At 39.0% G+C, this 18722-nt stretch overlaps 1 protein-coding gene across 1 annotated transcript; it reads left to right on the top strand.

The window, feature by feature from the left end:
* The first annotated feature begins 204 nt into the window (after window positions 1-204).
* Window positions 205-3581, top strand: LOC107825824 (putative disease resistance protein RGA3). The gene is made up of 2 exons (XM_016652739.2): window positions 205-3150; window positions 3253-3581. The coding sequence occupies exon 1, from the start codon at window positions 473-475 to the stop codon at window positions 3125-3127; it is 2655 nt and encodes an 884-aa protein (XP_016508225.2). The 5' UTR covers window positions 205-472; the 3' UTR covers window positions 3128-3150; window positions 3253-3581.
* Window positions 3582-18722: the final 15141 nt, after the last annotated feature.

The raw sequence follows: 18722 nt of genomic DNA, 5'->3' as shown, positions 1-18722 counted from the left end.
GACAAATCGGATCGTTACAGTTAGCCCTCGAAGTAAAGTGGATAGTGCTTTATTTCACCATTTTTTTTGGCTGTTATTTTTATTTCTCAGTTTAAGTACACTAATAATAAAAGAAGATTTAATTATTGTTAAGAGTTCAATGATTGTTGGTGTCCAAGTCAAGGTCTTCATCAACCCTCTAATAAATTGTGTTAGGTAAAGGCAACTTCTAATACAAAAGACTTAAACTATTTTGCAAAAAAGTGTTGTTGATCTTCAAATCATATTACTTTCTCATCATGGCTGAAATTCTTTACGAGCTTGCTGCTGAAATCTTGAAAAACTTGGGTTCTCTTGCAGTTCAAGAAATAGGATCAATTTGGGGACTAAGCGATGAGCTTAGTAAGCTTTCTGGTACAGTTTCTTCAATCCAAGCTGTACTAATTGACGCGGAGGAGCAGCAACAGAGTAGCCATCGGTGTATAATAGTGAAATGGTTCAGGAAAAATTTGATAAAAGATTGTGGGTTTGTGTTTCAGACGTTTTTGAAGTGAAAGTGATTGCAGAAAAAATCGTCGAATCTGCAGGAGGGGAGAAGAATAATTGCCTTCAACTAGATGCAGTGCAAAAGCAACTTCGAGAAATGCTTGATGGGAAGAAATATCTACTGGTGCTCGATGATATGTGGAATGAAGATGCCTTGAAATGGTCGAGATTGAAAAATATGGTGATCGGTGGAGCCAAAGGAAGTAAGATTTTAGTAACTACTCGTTCAGATGTAGTTGCGGAAGTTTCAGGAAGTATTCACCAACATAAATTGGGGGACCTTTCAGAAGAAGATGCATGGGCATTGTTTGAAAAAATGGCATTTGAGTGTAACAAAGAGAGTGAACATTCGAGTTTGGTGGAAATAGGAAAGGAAATTGTGAAGAAGTGTGGAGGAGTTCCTCTTGCAATAAGGTCAGTAGGAAGCCTACTACGCCTAAAAAGAACGGAGGATGAATGGATATATTTCAAGAATCAAGATTTGTCAAGTATCACACGAGGAGGCGACAGTGTCATGGCCATTTTAAGATTGAGCTATAATCACCTTCCTCACCATCTAAAGATATGCTTCGCATATTGTTCCCTCTTTCCAAAGGATTTCCGAATTGATAGAGTTGATTTGATTGATATGTGGATTGCTCAAGGCTTTATTCAATCAACTATTAGCAACAGAGACAATTTGGAGGACGTTGCAAATTCATATTTCGTGGATTTGTTAAGAAGGTCATTCTTTCAAGAAACTAAAGAATATAAATCGTTTCCGCATTTTTACAAAATGCACGATCTTATTCATGATCTCGCAAAAGAAGTTGCAGATAGGGAGTTCTTCAGTATCACTAAAACTGAAGATACAGAGATTGTAATCCCAGAACAAACTCTCCATGCGTCTTGTTTATTCCAAGTAGGTGGTTCATTGGAATTTCCGAGTCCCTTCTATAGGAAGCATATGAAGTTGCGTACATTTATTTACCTAAATGGGTCTAAAAATGTTGTCATAAGCAATTCAACGTTAGAGAGAATGGTTTCAAGTTTTGAATGTTTACGCATACTGCATCTACGTCGCCTGGAGATAAAATTTCTGCCTCAATCATTAGGTGGACTGAAGCATCTAAGATATCTTGCGATTTCCTCTAGAAGCATTGTTACTTTACCAAATTCCATCACGAAGTTGCATAATCTACAAATTTTAAAGTTGGCTGATTGCATTAAACTCAAAAAATTGCCAAGAGATATTTGGAGATTGGTGAGCCTTCGACGTTTGGTATGTCTGTGGTGCGCATCATTAACCCATATTCCACCAGGACTTTGGCAGTTGGCAAGCCTCATTCATTTGGATTTTGATGGTTGCAAGTCATTGGAAGATATGCCACCTGGAATTAGCCAATTGACATCTCTACGGACATTGACAAGTTTTATTGTAGGCAAAGAAAGTTGCATATCTGGTTTGGCAAGTGACAAGTTGAATGAATTAAAAGGCCTTGATCTCAGAAATAGATTAAGAATTAAGTTCATGGGACGAGCCCGTGCAATTGGAGAAAGAATACCTGCCGATGTAGTGAAAAGAATGAAACATCTTCGATATATCTGGGTAGAATTTGAACGTGGAAATCAAGAGGATGATACTGGGGCTGATCTGATAATGTTGGAGGCCCTGCAGCCGCACCAAAACATTGAAAGGTTGCGAATAGAAAATTATAGTGGATCAAGGTTCCCAAGTTGGTTGATGGTTGATAATCTTGGCTTTTTGCTACCCAAGCTTGTTTTTCTACAAATCAGAGATTGTCATAAATGCCAAAAGCTCCCACCATTATGGCAACTGCCGTCTCTCCAAAATCTTGTACTATTAAATCTTGACGTCGTGGAGAGCATAGATGGACTTGAAGGTAATGATGATAAATTCATGCTACGATCAAATACTCCTACAGATGAACGATACTTCCCTTCCCTAAAGCGACTTTATTTGGGGATAATAAGTGAGAAGATATTGAAGCAAATTCTTTGCCCACCTCATCATCCTTCTCCTCTTTGCAATTTGAATAGATTGACTCTAGTTTCTATTGAGGACCTAGCAACTATGCCAGAGGATGTCTTCAAGAGTCTCACCTCACTCCAATACTTGTCTATATATAACTGCAGAAATTTGGTCTCTCTATGCAGATGTCTAACTCATCTCACTTCCCTTGAGTCTTTATGTATAGAGAATTGCCCTCTGCTTGATTTATCTGATGAAGAAGCAATGCAATTTGAAGTCCCGGGGAATTTATCAACTTTCAAAGCTTTCTACCTTGGCAAGCTAATGTCGCTACCAGTTTGGCTCCAACATTTCTCGGGTACTTTGAAATCAATAGAGATTTGGGAATGTCCTAACTTCACAACAATTCCAGAATGGATAGGCGACCTCATTGTCCTTAATTGGTTGGAAATTTATGGTTCACGTATGTTGACATCCTTTCCAGAAGGCATGCGATCTCTCGCAGCATTGCAAGTGCTAATTGTTACAAGATGTTCTTCAAGTCTGAAGCAAAGATGCGAGAAGGAAGGAGGAGAGGACTGGCCTAAGATTGCTCACATCCCAAGAGTTGACATAAGAGAAGGGATTTGATATATAACCGGCTGCAAGTTGAGGTAATTATCTTTTTACTGCATGTTTGGGTTGATGTTTCTCATCGTCTCATAATGTGTTTTTTTGTATTGTATGTAACACTGTATTGTATTGTGTTGTTTAAGAATTGAAGCAATGTTTGGATAGAAGGATGAGTAAGCATGAGTTTGCGCAAAAAGGCGGGTGAAGGTCAAGGTGCTGAACACCATTTTCTCAATAAATTATAGGTATTAGATCTTAGGATAATATCAGTTTATTAAGGCCTTAGATGAGGAGAATACAGGCTTTTTTCTCTTTGTTTTCTTTTTCTTTTTTGTATTGAAAAAAGTAAACGTGTTAAAAATAAAAAGTGCATATTAGAAGAATTGTGTTCCAGATCATCATTTCTGTAATTTAAAAATCTCATTGGCAATTACAGGGTAAATAATCTCCTATGGCCAAGTACAAATTGAATAGAAGAAAATGACCCTCTGAATTTTTATTTTTGTATTTTATATTACTAATTTCTTAAATTATTTTTTACTGATCTCACAGGAAAGGTCTTTTACATTTATACCCGGTTTTGGGGTCACAATTGAAGTTATACCCACTTTACAAAATAATTTGCAAGCATGTCCATTTTACGATCAACTTCACACTTATCGGGTCTGAAGTTAAAAAATAATCAGTGAGATGTGCAATGCAGCCAATTAAGTCTAAAGTATAAAAATTGCACTTAAGATGCACTTAAGGCAAAATAGGTTGAAGTGAAATAAATATTTGGGGTATTATCACTTTAGCCCGCGCCAGAAACTATTTACATCTCGTAGCCAAAATAATATAATATATATATAAATTTTATATATTTTTCGGCTATTATTTTTACAGCGGCTATACAGTGTCATTTTTCTCAAATATTTTTATGCACTTAAGGTTAGAGAGGTGAGAAGTAAAAAATATTGCACTTCAAATGCACTTAAGACCAAATAGGTCTGAAGTGCAACCAATGGTTTCATGCACTTAAGGCCAAGTAGGTCTGAAATACAACCAATGTTTTCATGCACTTACGGCCAAATAGGTCTTAAGTGCAAATTGCCCAGAAATAAAAATTTATTAATCGAATTTTAACAATCCAATATACAATTTAACACCTAAATCTACTCAAAATGAGCTCAAATTTGAAACATAACCTCCAAATATCATCAAGAACAAACCTCAATCATCAATTTGTCAAAACAACAATAAATCTAATGTCACGCCCCGAACCATGGCTTGGGCGTAACAGGCACTCGGTGCCTAACTACATGTGACCGAGCGAACCTACTGCTGGCTGAATCAACATGTGATATCATAACATACTGAATGCGGAAGATACACTAGCATATGCTGATATACTGAAAGTTTGAATGATATAAATTAAGTGCAGAAACACTAATATAATTCTGAAACATATCTGTAGCAAAATATTACATAATATGAAAAGCCTGCAACTCTGTCTAATTGTTAATCTAGTGTCTAGTCTATGAAGCCTCTAATGAAGTACTTAAAATACTCTGTCTGTAAATACTAAAAGACTGTAAAATAATGATAATGCCCCAAAAGAATTGGGGCTCACCAAGTAGCTGGTACGAGAATCCTAACACTCTGAATCGTCAACCTATAAATCATCACTTGCATCGTGAGATGCAGGCCCCGGGCAAAAGGGACGTCAATACATTTGAATTGCATTGGTATGTAAAGAAACTGAAAGAAAGAACTGTAAATGTTGAAACAGAAACTAAACTGATAACTGATAACTGGTAACTGAACTGATAACTGATAACTGAACGGAACAAAGAAAGTAAGGATATGAATAGTTCCTCTTCTGAATGATGAACCACCTGTTTATCTGAATAAATAAACTACGGCCTCAGGCCCAATATATATGTGCACAAACTGCGGCTTCGGGCCCAAGTATATATATAACTGCGGTCTGAGACCCAAAGATGCATAAAGCATAAACTGTGGCCTCAGGCCCAAATATGCATAAAGCATTAACTTCTGCCTCAGGCTCAAAGATGCATAAAGCATTAATTGCGGCCTCAGACTTAAAGATGCATAAAGCATAAACTACGGCCTAAGGCCCAAATACAGGTGTTCAATATTCAGGGATTTAAAATCAGGAACTGAGAATCATACCGCAATACATGATACTGAAATATTGAATCATACTTAGTTACATGATACTAGAATGTTGAATAGAACTAGACTGAGACAGGTATTCATTAACTAATTATGAGAACTGAAGCTTCAATTGTTTATGACATACTGAGTAATCTAGACTGAGACTCATGGGCATCAAACACAAGTCTGTATCGATTAAGCACTAAGCTCACAACGTTTGGAATGAAAGTCATGAATGAGTTACGAAGCTAGAGAATAGAAGTTCTACAACTATTCAAGTAACTGGGCTTAACTATATTTCTGAGGCAATTAGTAACGTTGTAAAAGAAACATAGTGTAGGTAGAATCATTAACATTCCCAAACATAGAGAGTTAGCCTCACTTACCTTGTCTTTCTGCTCTTGAGCGTAATACAACATCCGCCAACCCTTTCAACTTTAATCTATATCAATACAAGTCAAAGGGATTCCATATTAGCAATAATACTCGTGTTTTTGGTCACTTAGGTATTTTATCAAACACCTTATGAGCGTAAAGCCTCATAGCCCTCATTAATGGTGTTTCTACACCCAACAACCCATCTCTTGCCCCTAGATAAATTTTAAAATCTCAAATTTCTTCTAATCAATATCATTCTTCTTCACCCATAAGATGAACAACACTCTTAATGACACGACCTAATTTTTTCTCTGTTGGGTATCATGATGGCACCTAGTCTTAGGGACTAGGTAAGCCTAATATTTACTAAATAACAACAATAATTAAATCACATCTAACAATTTTCTGAAAATGGAAATCTCTATAAAATTTACAATTCCCAAATCCGGTAGTACAAGTCATAAGCTCTACAGAGTTTACTACAATTTTCTAAATACAACTGTTTGGAAATAGGTAAAACAGTGAGAATACAAAATAGGAAGGTGACTCTGAAGCCTGTGAACGCAGTGACAGGTTTACCATGAGTCTCCACAGCAACAAGTCCGCACAGCTAGCTAATGATCAACTGATTTTGAAATACCTGGATCTGCACACAAAAAATGTGCAAAAGTGTAGTATGAGTACACCACGGCGGTACCCAGCACGTATCAAGACTAACTTCAGTGGAGTAGTGGCGAGGAACAGTCAAGACACCTACTGGACTAAATAACCTGAACAAGTATAAGTACAGAAACAACAGAGTATAATATCTACATAAAGACTACGCGAAGTGGCAACTAATACAGTAATTGCAATAAGGAAGAAAAACAACAACTATCAGCGGAACACCACAATAATGACAGAGAAGAATGAATGGAAACACAGCCTAAGTCCGATAATCATAGATAAAGAAAGGACAAGTAACAACTCAACAATACGACAGCTTTCACATCGGGTTTTTAGTCAATAAACTCCACGAGGTACCGAACCTCATACTATTCACAACTCACGGGTTCCAATACCTGAACCCTAACACTTGGCATCTTGTGCTCTCATTACACTTCATAACCACATAGACAACTCACGTGCCAAATAGAGCCATTCTTACATAGAAGGCAAGTAAACAAAGGTGTTGATCTATACTCAACAATATCAGGAAAATTTCTTAACCGATAAGAGTGCTCAACTACGTGTATGCTTGTGCAAGTGTCCTAACATAGTTCATGCCAGCTAGTAAGTACAGGAAAAAGAAATGGACAGTACGTAGAATGTTTTCACACAACTTTCCACAAGATAAAGCTCACACAGGTAAGTGTACCACTACACAAGTATCAACAACAAGAATGCCCCCAGGCCATCACAAGTCATCACAAATCAATCCCTGACACAGCCCACCTTGTTTTGCCACGTGTGCAATAGTAAAATAAATGCCTGCCTTGTCTCGCAACTCATGCATAATAATGTTCCCACCTTGTCTCTCCACATGCGCAACCCACATATATATATCCCACCTTGTCACACCGCATGTGCAAATATCAATAGTAACAATAGCACGGCAGAAATCTCGTGCAACCCAATAACACTTGTACGGTAGAAACATCGTGCATCACAATAACAACAATCGTACGGCAGAAACCTCGTGCATCACCACAACAACAATGATAATAATACAAAGTACGGCAAGTAAATCAACTCAAGAACCTTCGATCACAAGAAACGGTAGAACTAGTTCACAAGGAATAACCATAATAAAGAATACTAGGCGTAATAAGAATAGCTCAATAGGGAAAGAAACAATATGTAACAACGGTCCCACAATGTACGGTTCAACAACAAGAAACTAACACGAGTCAAATAATTCCGAATAAGGTCAAGTCCACTAAGGCATAGGATATCTAAGCTTCTTTTAAGTTTGGACAATTACGGAAGAGATACAACCAATTCAAACAAAACTGGGCAGCGAGAAAATCACCATAACCTCAATTAAGGGTGAACATTTACAAAAAGGGACAACTATAACTTCAAATAAAGATGCGCAGTTAGGGAAAAGATAACATGACAATGGAAAAGATAAAAATTTCAATTAAGGCACATATGAATCAAGTAAACAGTAAGAGTGGATCATGAAGCAATTGATTCTAATTAAGTAGGTAAAGGTGAAATTACATAATCATAACAAGTACAACTGCATATTCAATGAATGCAAGGACCTAGGAACCCTAAAAGGCCAATTTCAACAAATAAGTCCGAGCACGTACTCGTCACCTCGCGTACACGAACTACAATCAACGTAGAAGACTCAAATCTTAAGGGGTAGTTCCCCCACACAAGGTTAGGCAAGATACTTACCTCGAACCAAACTCAATCAATCGGTAACGATGCCTTTCCATGAATATCCGACTCGGAATGGCCCAAATCTAGCTAAAATCAATTACATACCATAAATACAACTATAAGAAACTAATCTAATTAATGAAATCAAAGCTAAAGCAAGAATTTAGAAAATTGCGCCAAAACGTCTCCCCGGGCCCACATCTCGAAATCGGGTAAAAGTCATAAAATGCGAACACCCATTCACTCATGAGTCCAACCATACAAGAATTTCTCAAATCTGACCTCAAATCACCTTCCAGATCTCAAACGCTTAGTCTAGGAAGTTTCTACCATTTTTTACCCAATTTCCAACTCAAATCCTTAATTAAAAGGTGGAATTAACTATAGATTAATGAGATATAACCATAAAAGAGTTAAGAATCGTTACCCATATGTTTTCTCTAAAAATCCCTCGAAATTTTGCCTCAATCCGAGCTCCCTAGGTCCAAAAAATGGAGAATGAAATCAAACCCTCGCACTTAGCCCCTTTTCTGCTCAGTTATTTCGCACCTGCGGGCCAAGAATCGCACCTGCATCACCGCACCTACGGAATTCCCATCGCAGGTGCGGATTCCACTTAAAAACTCAACGTCTACTTTTGCAATCAAAGGGTCGCACCTGCGGACCCATGTCCGCTTCTGCGGTCTTCTTCTGCTCCTGCGGGTCGTTGAGCGCTTCCGCGGGCATCGCAGATGCGGTACCTCCTTTGCAGATGCGGTCCCAGGTAGCTCCTCTCCTCTCCGCTTCTGCGCTTGCCTATCCGTACTTGTGATCCCACACATGCGATCTCCCTAACGCAGGTGCGAAAATACCAGAACTCAAATAGCTTTAGCAATTGCATAAATCCAAAACTCAATCCGTTAACCATCTGAAATATAGCCGAGGGCCCCGGGACCTCAACCAAACATACCAACTAATCCTAAATCACCATACAGACTTAGTCGAGCCCTCAAATCACATCAAACAACGCTAAAAATATGAATCACCCTCTAATTTTTCCTCTGTTGGGTATCATGATGGCACCTAGTATTAGGGACTAGGTAAGCCTAATATTTACTGAATAACAACAATAATTAAATAAAATCTAACAATTTCTGAAAATTGAAATCTCTATAAAATTTACAATTCCCAAAACCGGTAGTACAAGTCATAAACTCTACAGAGTTTGCTACAAATTTCTAAATACAACTGTTTGGAAATAGGTAAAACAGTGAGAATACAAAATAGGAAGGTGACTCTGAAGCTTGCGAAAGCAGCACCAGGTTTACCATGAGTCTCCACAGCAACAAGTCCGCACAGCTAGCTAATGATCAAGTGATTTTGAAATACCTGGATATGCACAAAAAAAATGTGCAGAAGTATAGTATGAGTACTCGACGGCGGTACCCAACACGTATTAAGACTAACCTCAGTGGAGTAGTGGCGAGGAACAGTCAAGTCACCTACTAGACTAAATAACCTGAACAAGTATAAGTATAGAAACAACAGAGTATAATATCTACATAAAGACTACGCGAAGTGGCAACTAATACAGTAATTGCAATAAGGATGGAAAACAACAACTATCAGCGGAACACCATAATAATGACAGAGAAGAATGAACGAAAACACAGCCTAAGTCCGATAATCACAGATAAAGAAAGGGCAAGTAACAACTCAACAATACGACAGCTTTCACACCGGGTTTTTAGTCAATAAACTCCACGAGGTACCGAACCTCATACTATTCACAACTCACGGGTTCCAATACCTGAACCCTAACACTTGGCATCATGTGCCCTCATTACATTTCATAACCGCACTGACGACTCGAGTACCAAATAGAGTCATTCTCACATAGAAGGCAAGTAAACAAGGGTATTCATCTATACTCAACAATATCAAAAACACTTCTTAACTGATAAGAGTGCTCAACTACGTGTATGCTTGTGCAAGTGTCCTAACGTATTTCATGACAGCACGTAGAAAGTTTTCACACAACTTTCCACAAGATAAAGCTCAAATAGGTAAGTGTACCACTACACAAGTATCAACAACAAGAATGCCCCTAGGCCATCACAAGTCATCATAAATCAATCCCTGACACAACCCATATTTTCTCGCCACGTGTGCAATAGTAAAATAAATACCCGTCTTGTCTCGCCACACGTGCATAATAATATTCCCACCTTGTCTCGCCACATGCGCAACTCACATATATATATCCCACCTTGTCACGCCGCATGTGCAAATATCAATAGTAACAATAGCACGACAGAAACCTCGTGCAACACAATAATACTCGCACGGTAGAAACCGCGTGCATCACAATAACAACAACCGCATGGCAGAAACCTCGTGCATCACCACAACAAGTACCACAGTAACAATGACAATAATACAAAGTACGGTCGATCAACTCAAGAACCTTCGATCACAAGAAAATCAACTCAAGAACCTTCGATCACAAGAAACGATAGAACTAGTTCACAAGGAATAACCATAATAAAGAATACTAGGCATAATAAGAACAGCTCAACAGGGAAAGAAACAATATGTAACAACGGTCCCACAATGTACGGTTCAACAACAAGAAACTAACACGAGTCAAATAATTCTGAATAAGATCAAGTCCACTAAGGCATAGGATATCTAAGCTTCTTTTAAATTTGGACAATTACGGAAGAGATACAACCAATTCAAACAAAACTGGGCAGCGAGAAAATCACCATAACCTCAATTAAGGGTGAACATTTACAAAAAGGGACAACTATAACTTCAAATAAAGATGCGCAGATAGGGAAAAGATAACATGATAATGGAAGAGATAAAAATTTTAATTAAGGCACATATGAATCAAGTAAACAGTAAGAGTGGATCATGAAGCAATTGATTCTAATTAAGTAGGTAAAGGTGAAATTACATAATCATAACAAGTACAACTGCATATTCAATGAATGCAAGGACCTAGGAACCCTAAAAGGCCAATTTCAACAAATAAGTCCGAGCACGTACTCGTCACCTCGCGTACACGAACTACAATCAACATAGAAGACTCAAATCCTAAGGGGTAGTTCCCTCACACAAGGTTAGGCAAGATACTTACATTGAACCAAGCTCAATCAATCGGTAACGTTGCCTTTCTATGAATATCCGACTCCGAATGGCCCAACTCTAGCCAAAATCAATTACATACCATAAATACAATTATAAGAAACTATCTAATTAATAAAATCAAATCTAAAGCAAGAATTTAGAAAATCGCCCCAAAACGTCTCCCCAAGCCCACATCTCGGAATCGGGTAAAAGTCACAAAATACAAACACCCATTCACTCACGAGTCCAACCATACAAGAATTTCTCAAATCCGACCTCAAATCGCCTTCCAAATCTCAAAAAATTAGTCTAGGAAGTTTCTATCATTTTTACCCAATTTCCAACTCAAATCCTTAATCAAAGGGTGGAATTAACTATAGATTAATGAGATATAACCATAAAAGAGTTAAGAATCGTTACCCATATGTTTTCTCTAAAAATCCCTCGAAATTTTGCCTCAATCCGAGCTCCCTAGGTCCAAAAAATGGAGAATGAAATCAAACCCTCGCACTTAGCCCCTTTTCTGCTCAGCGATTTCGCACCTGCAGGCCAAGACTCGCACCTGCGTCCGCTTCTGCGATCAAAGGGTCGCACCTGCATGTGCGCACCTGCGGACCCATGTCCGCTTCTGCGGTCTTCTTCCGCTCCTACGGGTCGTTGAGCGCTTCTGCGGGCATCGCAGATGCGGCACCTCCTTCGCACCTGTGACCCCAGGCAAGCTCCTCTCCTCTCCGCTTCTATGCTTTCCTCTCCGCACTTGTGATCCCGCACCTGCGGTCTCCCCACCGCAAGTGCGAAAACACCAGAACTCAGATAGCTTCAGCAATTGCATAAGTCCAAAACTCAATCCGTTAAGCATACGAAACACACCCGAGGCCCCCGGGACCTCAACAAAACATACCAACTAGTCCTAAATCACCATACGGACTTAGTCGAGCCCTCAAATCACATCAAACAATGCTAAAAATACGAATCACCCTCCAATTCAAACTTAATGAACTTGAAACTTCAAATTTCTACAACTGATGCCGAAACCTATCAAACCACATCCGATTGATCCCAAATTTTACACACAAGTCATATTCAACATTACGGACCTACTCCAACTTCCGGAATCGGATTCCGACCCCGATATCAAAAAGTTCACTACCGGTCAAAATCTCCAAAAATCCGACTTTCGCCATTTCAAGCCTAAATGAGCTACACACCTCCAAAACACAATCTGGATACGCCACTAAGTCCAAAATCACCCAACGGAGCTAACAGAACCGGCGAAACTCCATTTCAGAGTCGTCTTCACACAGTTCCGACTACGGTCAACATCCTAAGGCTTAAGCTTCCGTTTTAGAGACTAAGTATCCCAAATCACTCTGAATCATCCGGTAACTGAATTCAACCACGCACGCAAGTCAATACACATAATACAAAGCTGCTCAAGGCCTTATGCCACCGAACAAGACTTAAATTCTCAAAACGACCGGCCGGGTCGTTACATCCTTCCCCTCTTAAACAAACGTTCGTCCTCGAATGTGACAAGAATCGCCTCGAAGTCTTCAAATCACAGAAAGCACATATCCAACATACACTCGCGGGTGACCCCACGTCACCCCAATCCACATAAGCCTGACGACACCATCTCTATTGTAATTTATCCTTTCTACCAGCACCGATAAGCCTTAGAGTCAAAATTCTCACCTTTCATTCATCTCCAAAAGACCCGATTCTAAATCCATACCCGATATCAGTCTCAACTAGCTTCGGCAACTCATGCCTACACCCGCAAGGTACAACCACACAATGTGACACACCACACATAGGCCCATAATAACATTTCTGATCACAATAGCTGCCCGTAATCAAAACCAGCACTGGCAATTAGCCTCATATCCGTTAGCAACTCGTTTCAAACCTCCACAATGCTGAAAATGACGCAAGCAACATGAAGATCTCATAACTATATACCAAGATCAACAAGTCACATATAACGCAATCGGGCACACACCCCGTAAACTAAAACTCAATTAAGCACAAGACGAAAATGACTGAATATGTAAAGAGAAACACATAAGAGAAATATCAATCAAGCCCGACAGGCACAACTCTCTATCAGTACCATACTACAATCCAATTTAAAAGGGAAAAATCAAAGTACATGGACAAATCATAAGGATCTCATCCTGGTATAACTTTTCACCGCGGCACACAGCCCGACTCAAACATGTCACATCACTTACTAAACTCTCAACCCGGTAGAGTATCAAATCACAAATCGTAACCAAATTACTCAGGAATCACATCAAACCTGCCATAATAGACAACATGAATTCACTTCTAGTCTCATAACTTTCATTAATGAATTAAAACAACGATAGACACGGCTATCACTTATAGAATCTCCCAACAGGGGCAAACACATAAACATAATACTATGTCATGAACTCACCCATAGGCGGGACAACAAATAGGGGAACTCGCTCTGATAAGCAGAACCGAATCAAAATACGAATGGAGCCCCTCTGTAACAAATCAAAAGCATACTTGTATGACATTATCTGGCGCAGTGGACTCAAGCCTACTATATGAAACACATCAACGGTTCGGGCCTTCCCCTCTTGGGTGCCCTCTACTCGCCTGAATACTCTGTTGTGACACACATGTCCAGAATCTAGAAAAATCTCTCACCCCGTGGCTGGTATCTCCACACTCGAAGCAACCTCTCTATTGACATGGCTGTGGTAACTATGCAGTACGGTTATTCTGAGACCTACGAGCACCTGAAATATTGTGCAAAGCCTGAAGTGCAAACTGAACTGGCTAACCCATAAAACCTCAACCATGTCGTACCCTACCTCCAAAATAAGGACCAGCAGATCTCTCCGGTCTACGAGGCCTTCTCGCCTCCCTTTCCTCTCTATCCTGACCTCGCTTGTCCTCTCTCTCATGGCCCCGCATGTCTCCTCTCTTCTGATCCCACATTCCCTCTACTTGGCGAGCGATCCCTACCACCTGCTGAAATGAAACATCCGACTCTAACTCCCGAGCCAGGCTTAACCGAATATCATGCCTGAGCCCCTCAATGAATCGACGGACACACTCTCTAACTGTAGCGACCAAAGCAGGTGCATGTCTAGCCAAATCACTGAATCTAACGGCATACTCTGACACTGACATAGTGCCCTGGCGCAGTTGCTCAAACTCCGCGCACCATGCATCTCGAAGGGACTGAGGTACAAACTCTCTTGGGAACATCTTTGAAAACTGAACCCATGTAAGTGAAGCTGACTCGGTCGGGCTACCCAACTCATACGCCCGCCACCGCTGATAAGCCACTCCTTTGAGCTGGAACATAACAAAAGCAACCCCGCTCGTCTCCACAATACCCATATACAAATAATGTAGTGATACTCCTCCAGGAAGATCTAGGCATCGTGTATCGCCAATCCACTGAAGGTAGGAGGGTGGTACTTCTTGTACCTCTCAAGTCTAAGTTGTTCTTCCTCAGATGTTGCTGCCCTAATCACGGGCTGAACTGGGACCACAGGTTGTGTCTCCATGACACCTAGAAGCTGACTAATATGAACTCGCTGCTCTGGAGTATGGGCGGCGGGAGTCTGGGTTCCTCCCCCGGTCTTTGAAATAGCTGGTACAACCAAAATCAACCCCGCCTAAACCAATGTACCAAACATGCTCAGGAACTGTGCTAAGGCCTTCTGAAGTCCGGGGGTAACATCAGGCGCCTCATGTACCTGCCCCCCAACTGGAGCTACTGGCGGCTCCTCAACTGCTCCATCTGGTATGTGCTCTAGCTGCGACACGTGCTCCTCGTCTGCCTCTGCCTCTGCCCCTAGCGACACCTGCTCCGGGGGCATCATCATCAGTAACTGCCGCTTGTTTCCTCACCATCTGTGAGAGAATAAAATGATAAAAGCTTCAAACTTCGAGATCAATAAACTCGCACGATAGGAATGAATGAAGTGAAACTATCCTAATAGTTTTGTAGCCTCTCGAAGATAAGTACAGACGTCTCTGTACCAATCCGCAAGACTCTACTAAATTACTCTGAATTATCTGATAACTGAATTCAACCACGTACGCAAGTCAATACACATAATATGAAGTTTCTCAGGGCCTTATGCCGCCGAACAGGACTTAAATTCTCAAAATGACCGGCCGGGTTGTTACACTTAACCAATAATTAACAATAAATAACCCAAACATGTAATCGCTCATGATTTTATATCAAACCCGTTAACTTATATCTCATGAACTTAGAGTCTATAATCATTTATCCAATGCTATAATCAATTAGAGGATGAAGATATTACCTTTTGACGTTCAATCCTTTTGAATTCCAGTTCTAGGGTTTCTTTTCTCAACCATGATGTCTCAATCGAATATCTAATGATTTGGAGGGTTACCCATATTAATAAGGTGTTGGAGAATTGAATTAAACTTAAAATCATCATTAGAACTTACCTTGGATGAGGAGGGACCTTGGAAGAAGTTAGGTTCTTGAGAGCTTCCCTTTCTAGAGAAAGTTTTCGTGTTTTGGTGTGTGGGGGACGAGGTAGGGCTTATAAAATGGCTTACCGGGTGTTCTCCCATGCAGATGAAGGCCCAACCGCGCACCTGAATGCACATCAAAGGCGGTAGTACTGCCACAAGTGCGCGGCCGCGCACGGGGCTAGCTGGGCGCGCATAGTAAAATACGCATAACTTTTTGCACAGAGGTCCGTTCAGGCTTAATAATATATCATTGGAAAGATATTTTAAAGGGCTACAACTTAAATTTTTACGTTTTCCAAATTCCCAACAGATTTTCATGAAATCATGCTAGAAAACAGACCTTCCAAAAACTTAGTCGATTTTATCGAATCTTATGCACCTCACTCTCCCGTCTTGATTCTAAAATAACTATTTTCACCCATGCTCATCCCTATAGGACTTCATATGTCTAAGATGTCACATTAATATTCATTTAACACGTCCACACCTAGTCCGAATTTACGGAGTATTATATCTAACGAACCCATTTTGCAATTAAAAAAAAGAATAAGAAGAAACCCTAAACAATAGTAAAACAATAAAGAGCTACATCAGCTCACCACTATAAAAATCATAAACTACCTTAAAATATATTTACAAACACCATATAAAATAACTATCACCCGAAGAAGAAGAAGAACGAGGAGAAAAATGCCTGAAGTTGTTTAAACTTTGGGTACTATAGTCAACCCTCTCTATAACAGCCTCGTTTGTTCCGATATTTTTTTGACTTTTATAGTGAATGGCTATTATACACCTATAACAGCATTTGACTTTTAAATATTTTTTGGTTGTTATAGATAAATATTATCTAAAAATTAATTATTTTTCTTTTTTAAATGTTACGTATAAAAGATAAGAAAATTATTTAAATTTAACATCTTAAAAAATATGCATATTTCACTAGTTAAATATTAAGAAAGCTAATATATTATTAATAAATTCATAACTAAAAGTATAAAGATTTAAACTCTTAGGCAGATATTTTAAAGCTACCTAAGAAAATAATGTTTTTCAAGAATGATGGAAAACTTTGTAATGGTAGCTTTACCACAGGAAAGGGTCATATAACATATTTGTAGTGAACAATGAAACTGAATCTTAAATAATGGCCCAAATATATCCCCGTCCCACCATCACAAAATTTTAGCTCCAATCACTTGAAAATAAATGAACCTATTTTATGACTTAATTCAGATCTCTCTTTTGGACATTTCCTCAAACTCTTCTTCCCCCAACTAAAATCTTACATACAATGAAGGCATGACTAAACCTAAACCAAAAACCCATATAGCTTAGTTTTGGGTCTGTATTTGTAGTAGAGTAAAAAACATAAATAGGAAACCGCACACAAACATGTGTAAATCTGTCAACTGAAAAATATAGGAAATTTGTGTGCTGCCCACTTTCTAACAACAAACCGACTTTTACAATCCTTTTTTGCTCACCAGTACATAAACAGTCAGTTAGTGATACCTTAAAACATCAAAAACAAAACAAACACATATAACATCTATATAAACAGATGTTATTCACGATTAAGCCATGAGCATATCGTCTGACCTCCCTCTCAGAGTTTTGCAATGTGAGAACATCACCATCTATGACCGGGCCCTTTGACATTTTCATGATAAACCAGTGGTGGTGAATGAAATATTGCTTTATAATTGCATATGAAAGGCATGAATATCTCTGCATAAAGCAAATATATATATAAAGACAAGAGTAGCAAGTCAAGACCAACAGAAGGGTGCATTGTTTATTTGTTACCTTTATCTTGTTAAAACGTAACGAATAATGATGTCAATTCTACAACCCTGAGTTAATCTACAGGATATTATCCAGCACCATATTTAAATATCAGGATTAATATTACAGCTTTTTCAGAGTCTCATCCTGCATCACCAGCCAGCGTCCTTGTCATTTGAGATAAAATCAATATTCACATTGAAAAAGGAAAAATATTATAGAAGCACGGGTAGATATATTTATCTACTTGGGTGCTAAAAGTTTTACATATGATTGAACTAACAGTCTTTTTTATTTTATAAAATTTTCCAGTTGTCTGGGGAGTTGTATTAATTGGAAGAAGTGTACAAGAGGCGGACTAGACCTCACCTCCAAAAATACAACAATAGGATAAAAACTTTATCCTACAAAAACCAGGGTAGTGATGGGCAAGAATAACCATACCCTGTGAATCGATAATGTGATTTAGCTAACAAAAAAATTGGCTCTATCGAACCTTGATCTTAAGCTTGGCATCTGTCATTTATCCAATTGGTAAAATCCTATGGCTCCTCTGGGAAGTTGCATAGTAGAGAAATATAGAGAAGCTTCATTACCTTTACTTGCATGCTTTGCTAAGTAATCTGCCACATAATTGGCCTCCCTAAAGCAGTGGGTGAACTTGACATTAGTATGTTTCAACTTCTGTGAAGTTACATCAACTATCCTCTTCATTTTGTAGTTGTTGGTAGTCTCCTTTTTTAGCATACTTATAACAATTAGAGAATCCATCTCCAAAGCAAAGTTTGTGTATCCATTATGTAGGCACTAATTGACACCAAACTCGGCAGCTAAAGCTTCAGAGACATTGTTACTGCTATAGGTTATTGGGCAGGAGAAGGCCATGATACATTCCCCGTTTTCATCTCTTAGAATACCCCCTATTCCAGCCTTGCCGGTTTGAATGATATAGCTACCATCCGTGTTCAATTTGAGAGTACATGTTTCAGGTTTTTGCCAGCAAACAACAATACACTTTGGGATAGGCTGCATTTTCATCATTTTATCACACAGGTTGATCCATGGTAATGTCAGGTTGCAATTAGGGAACTCCTTATTGATAGCTAGCTGTATAGTCCAACTAATTTGTTGTTCCATTCTGAAAAGCTTAAACCTTTTTTTATCACCATACTTGCAAGAACAATTTTCCTTCTAAATCTCCTAGCAAATTATTATTGGAAGTGCCTGCAAAACAAATTTATGAATTGTATTAGTAGCTTTATATTGCCACCATGAGTTTAGAAGATACCTGATA

This window comes from Nicotiana tabacum, chromosome 14 (assembly GCF_000715075.1).
Source record: "Nicotiana tabacum cultivar K326 chromosome 14, ASM71507v2, whole genome shotgun sequence".
In the NCBI taxonomy this organism is placed as follows: domain Eukaryota; kingdom Viridiplantae; phylum Streptophyta; class Magnoliopsida; order Solanales; family Solanaceae; genus Nicotiana; species Nicotiana tabacum.
This window is presented reverse-complemented; position numbering and strand designations above follow the sequence as displayed.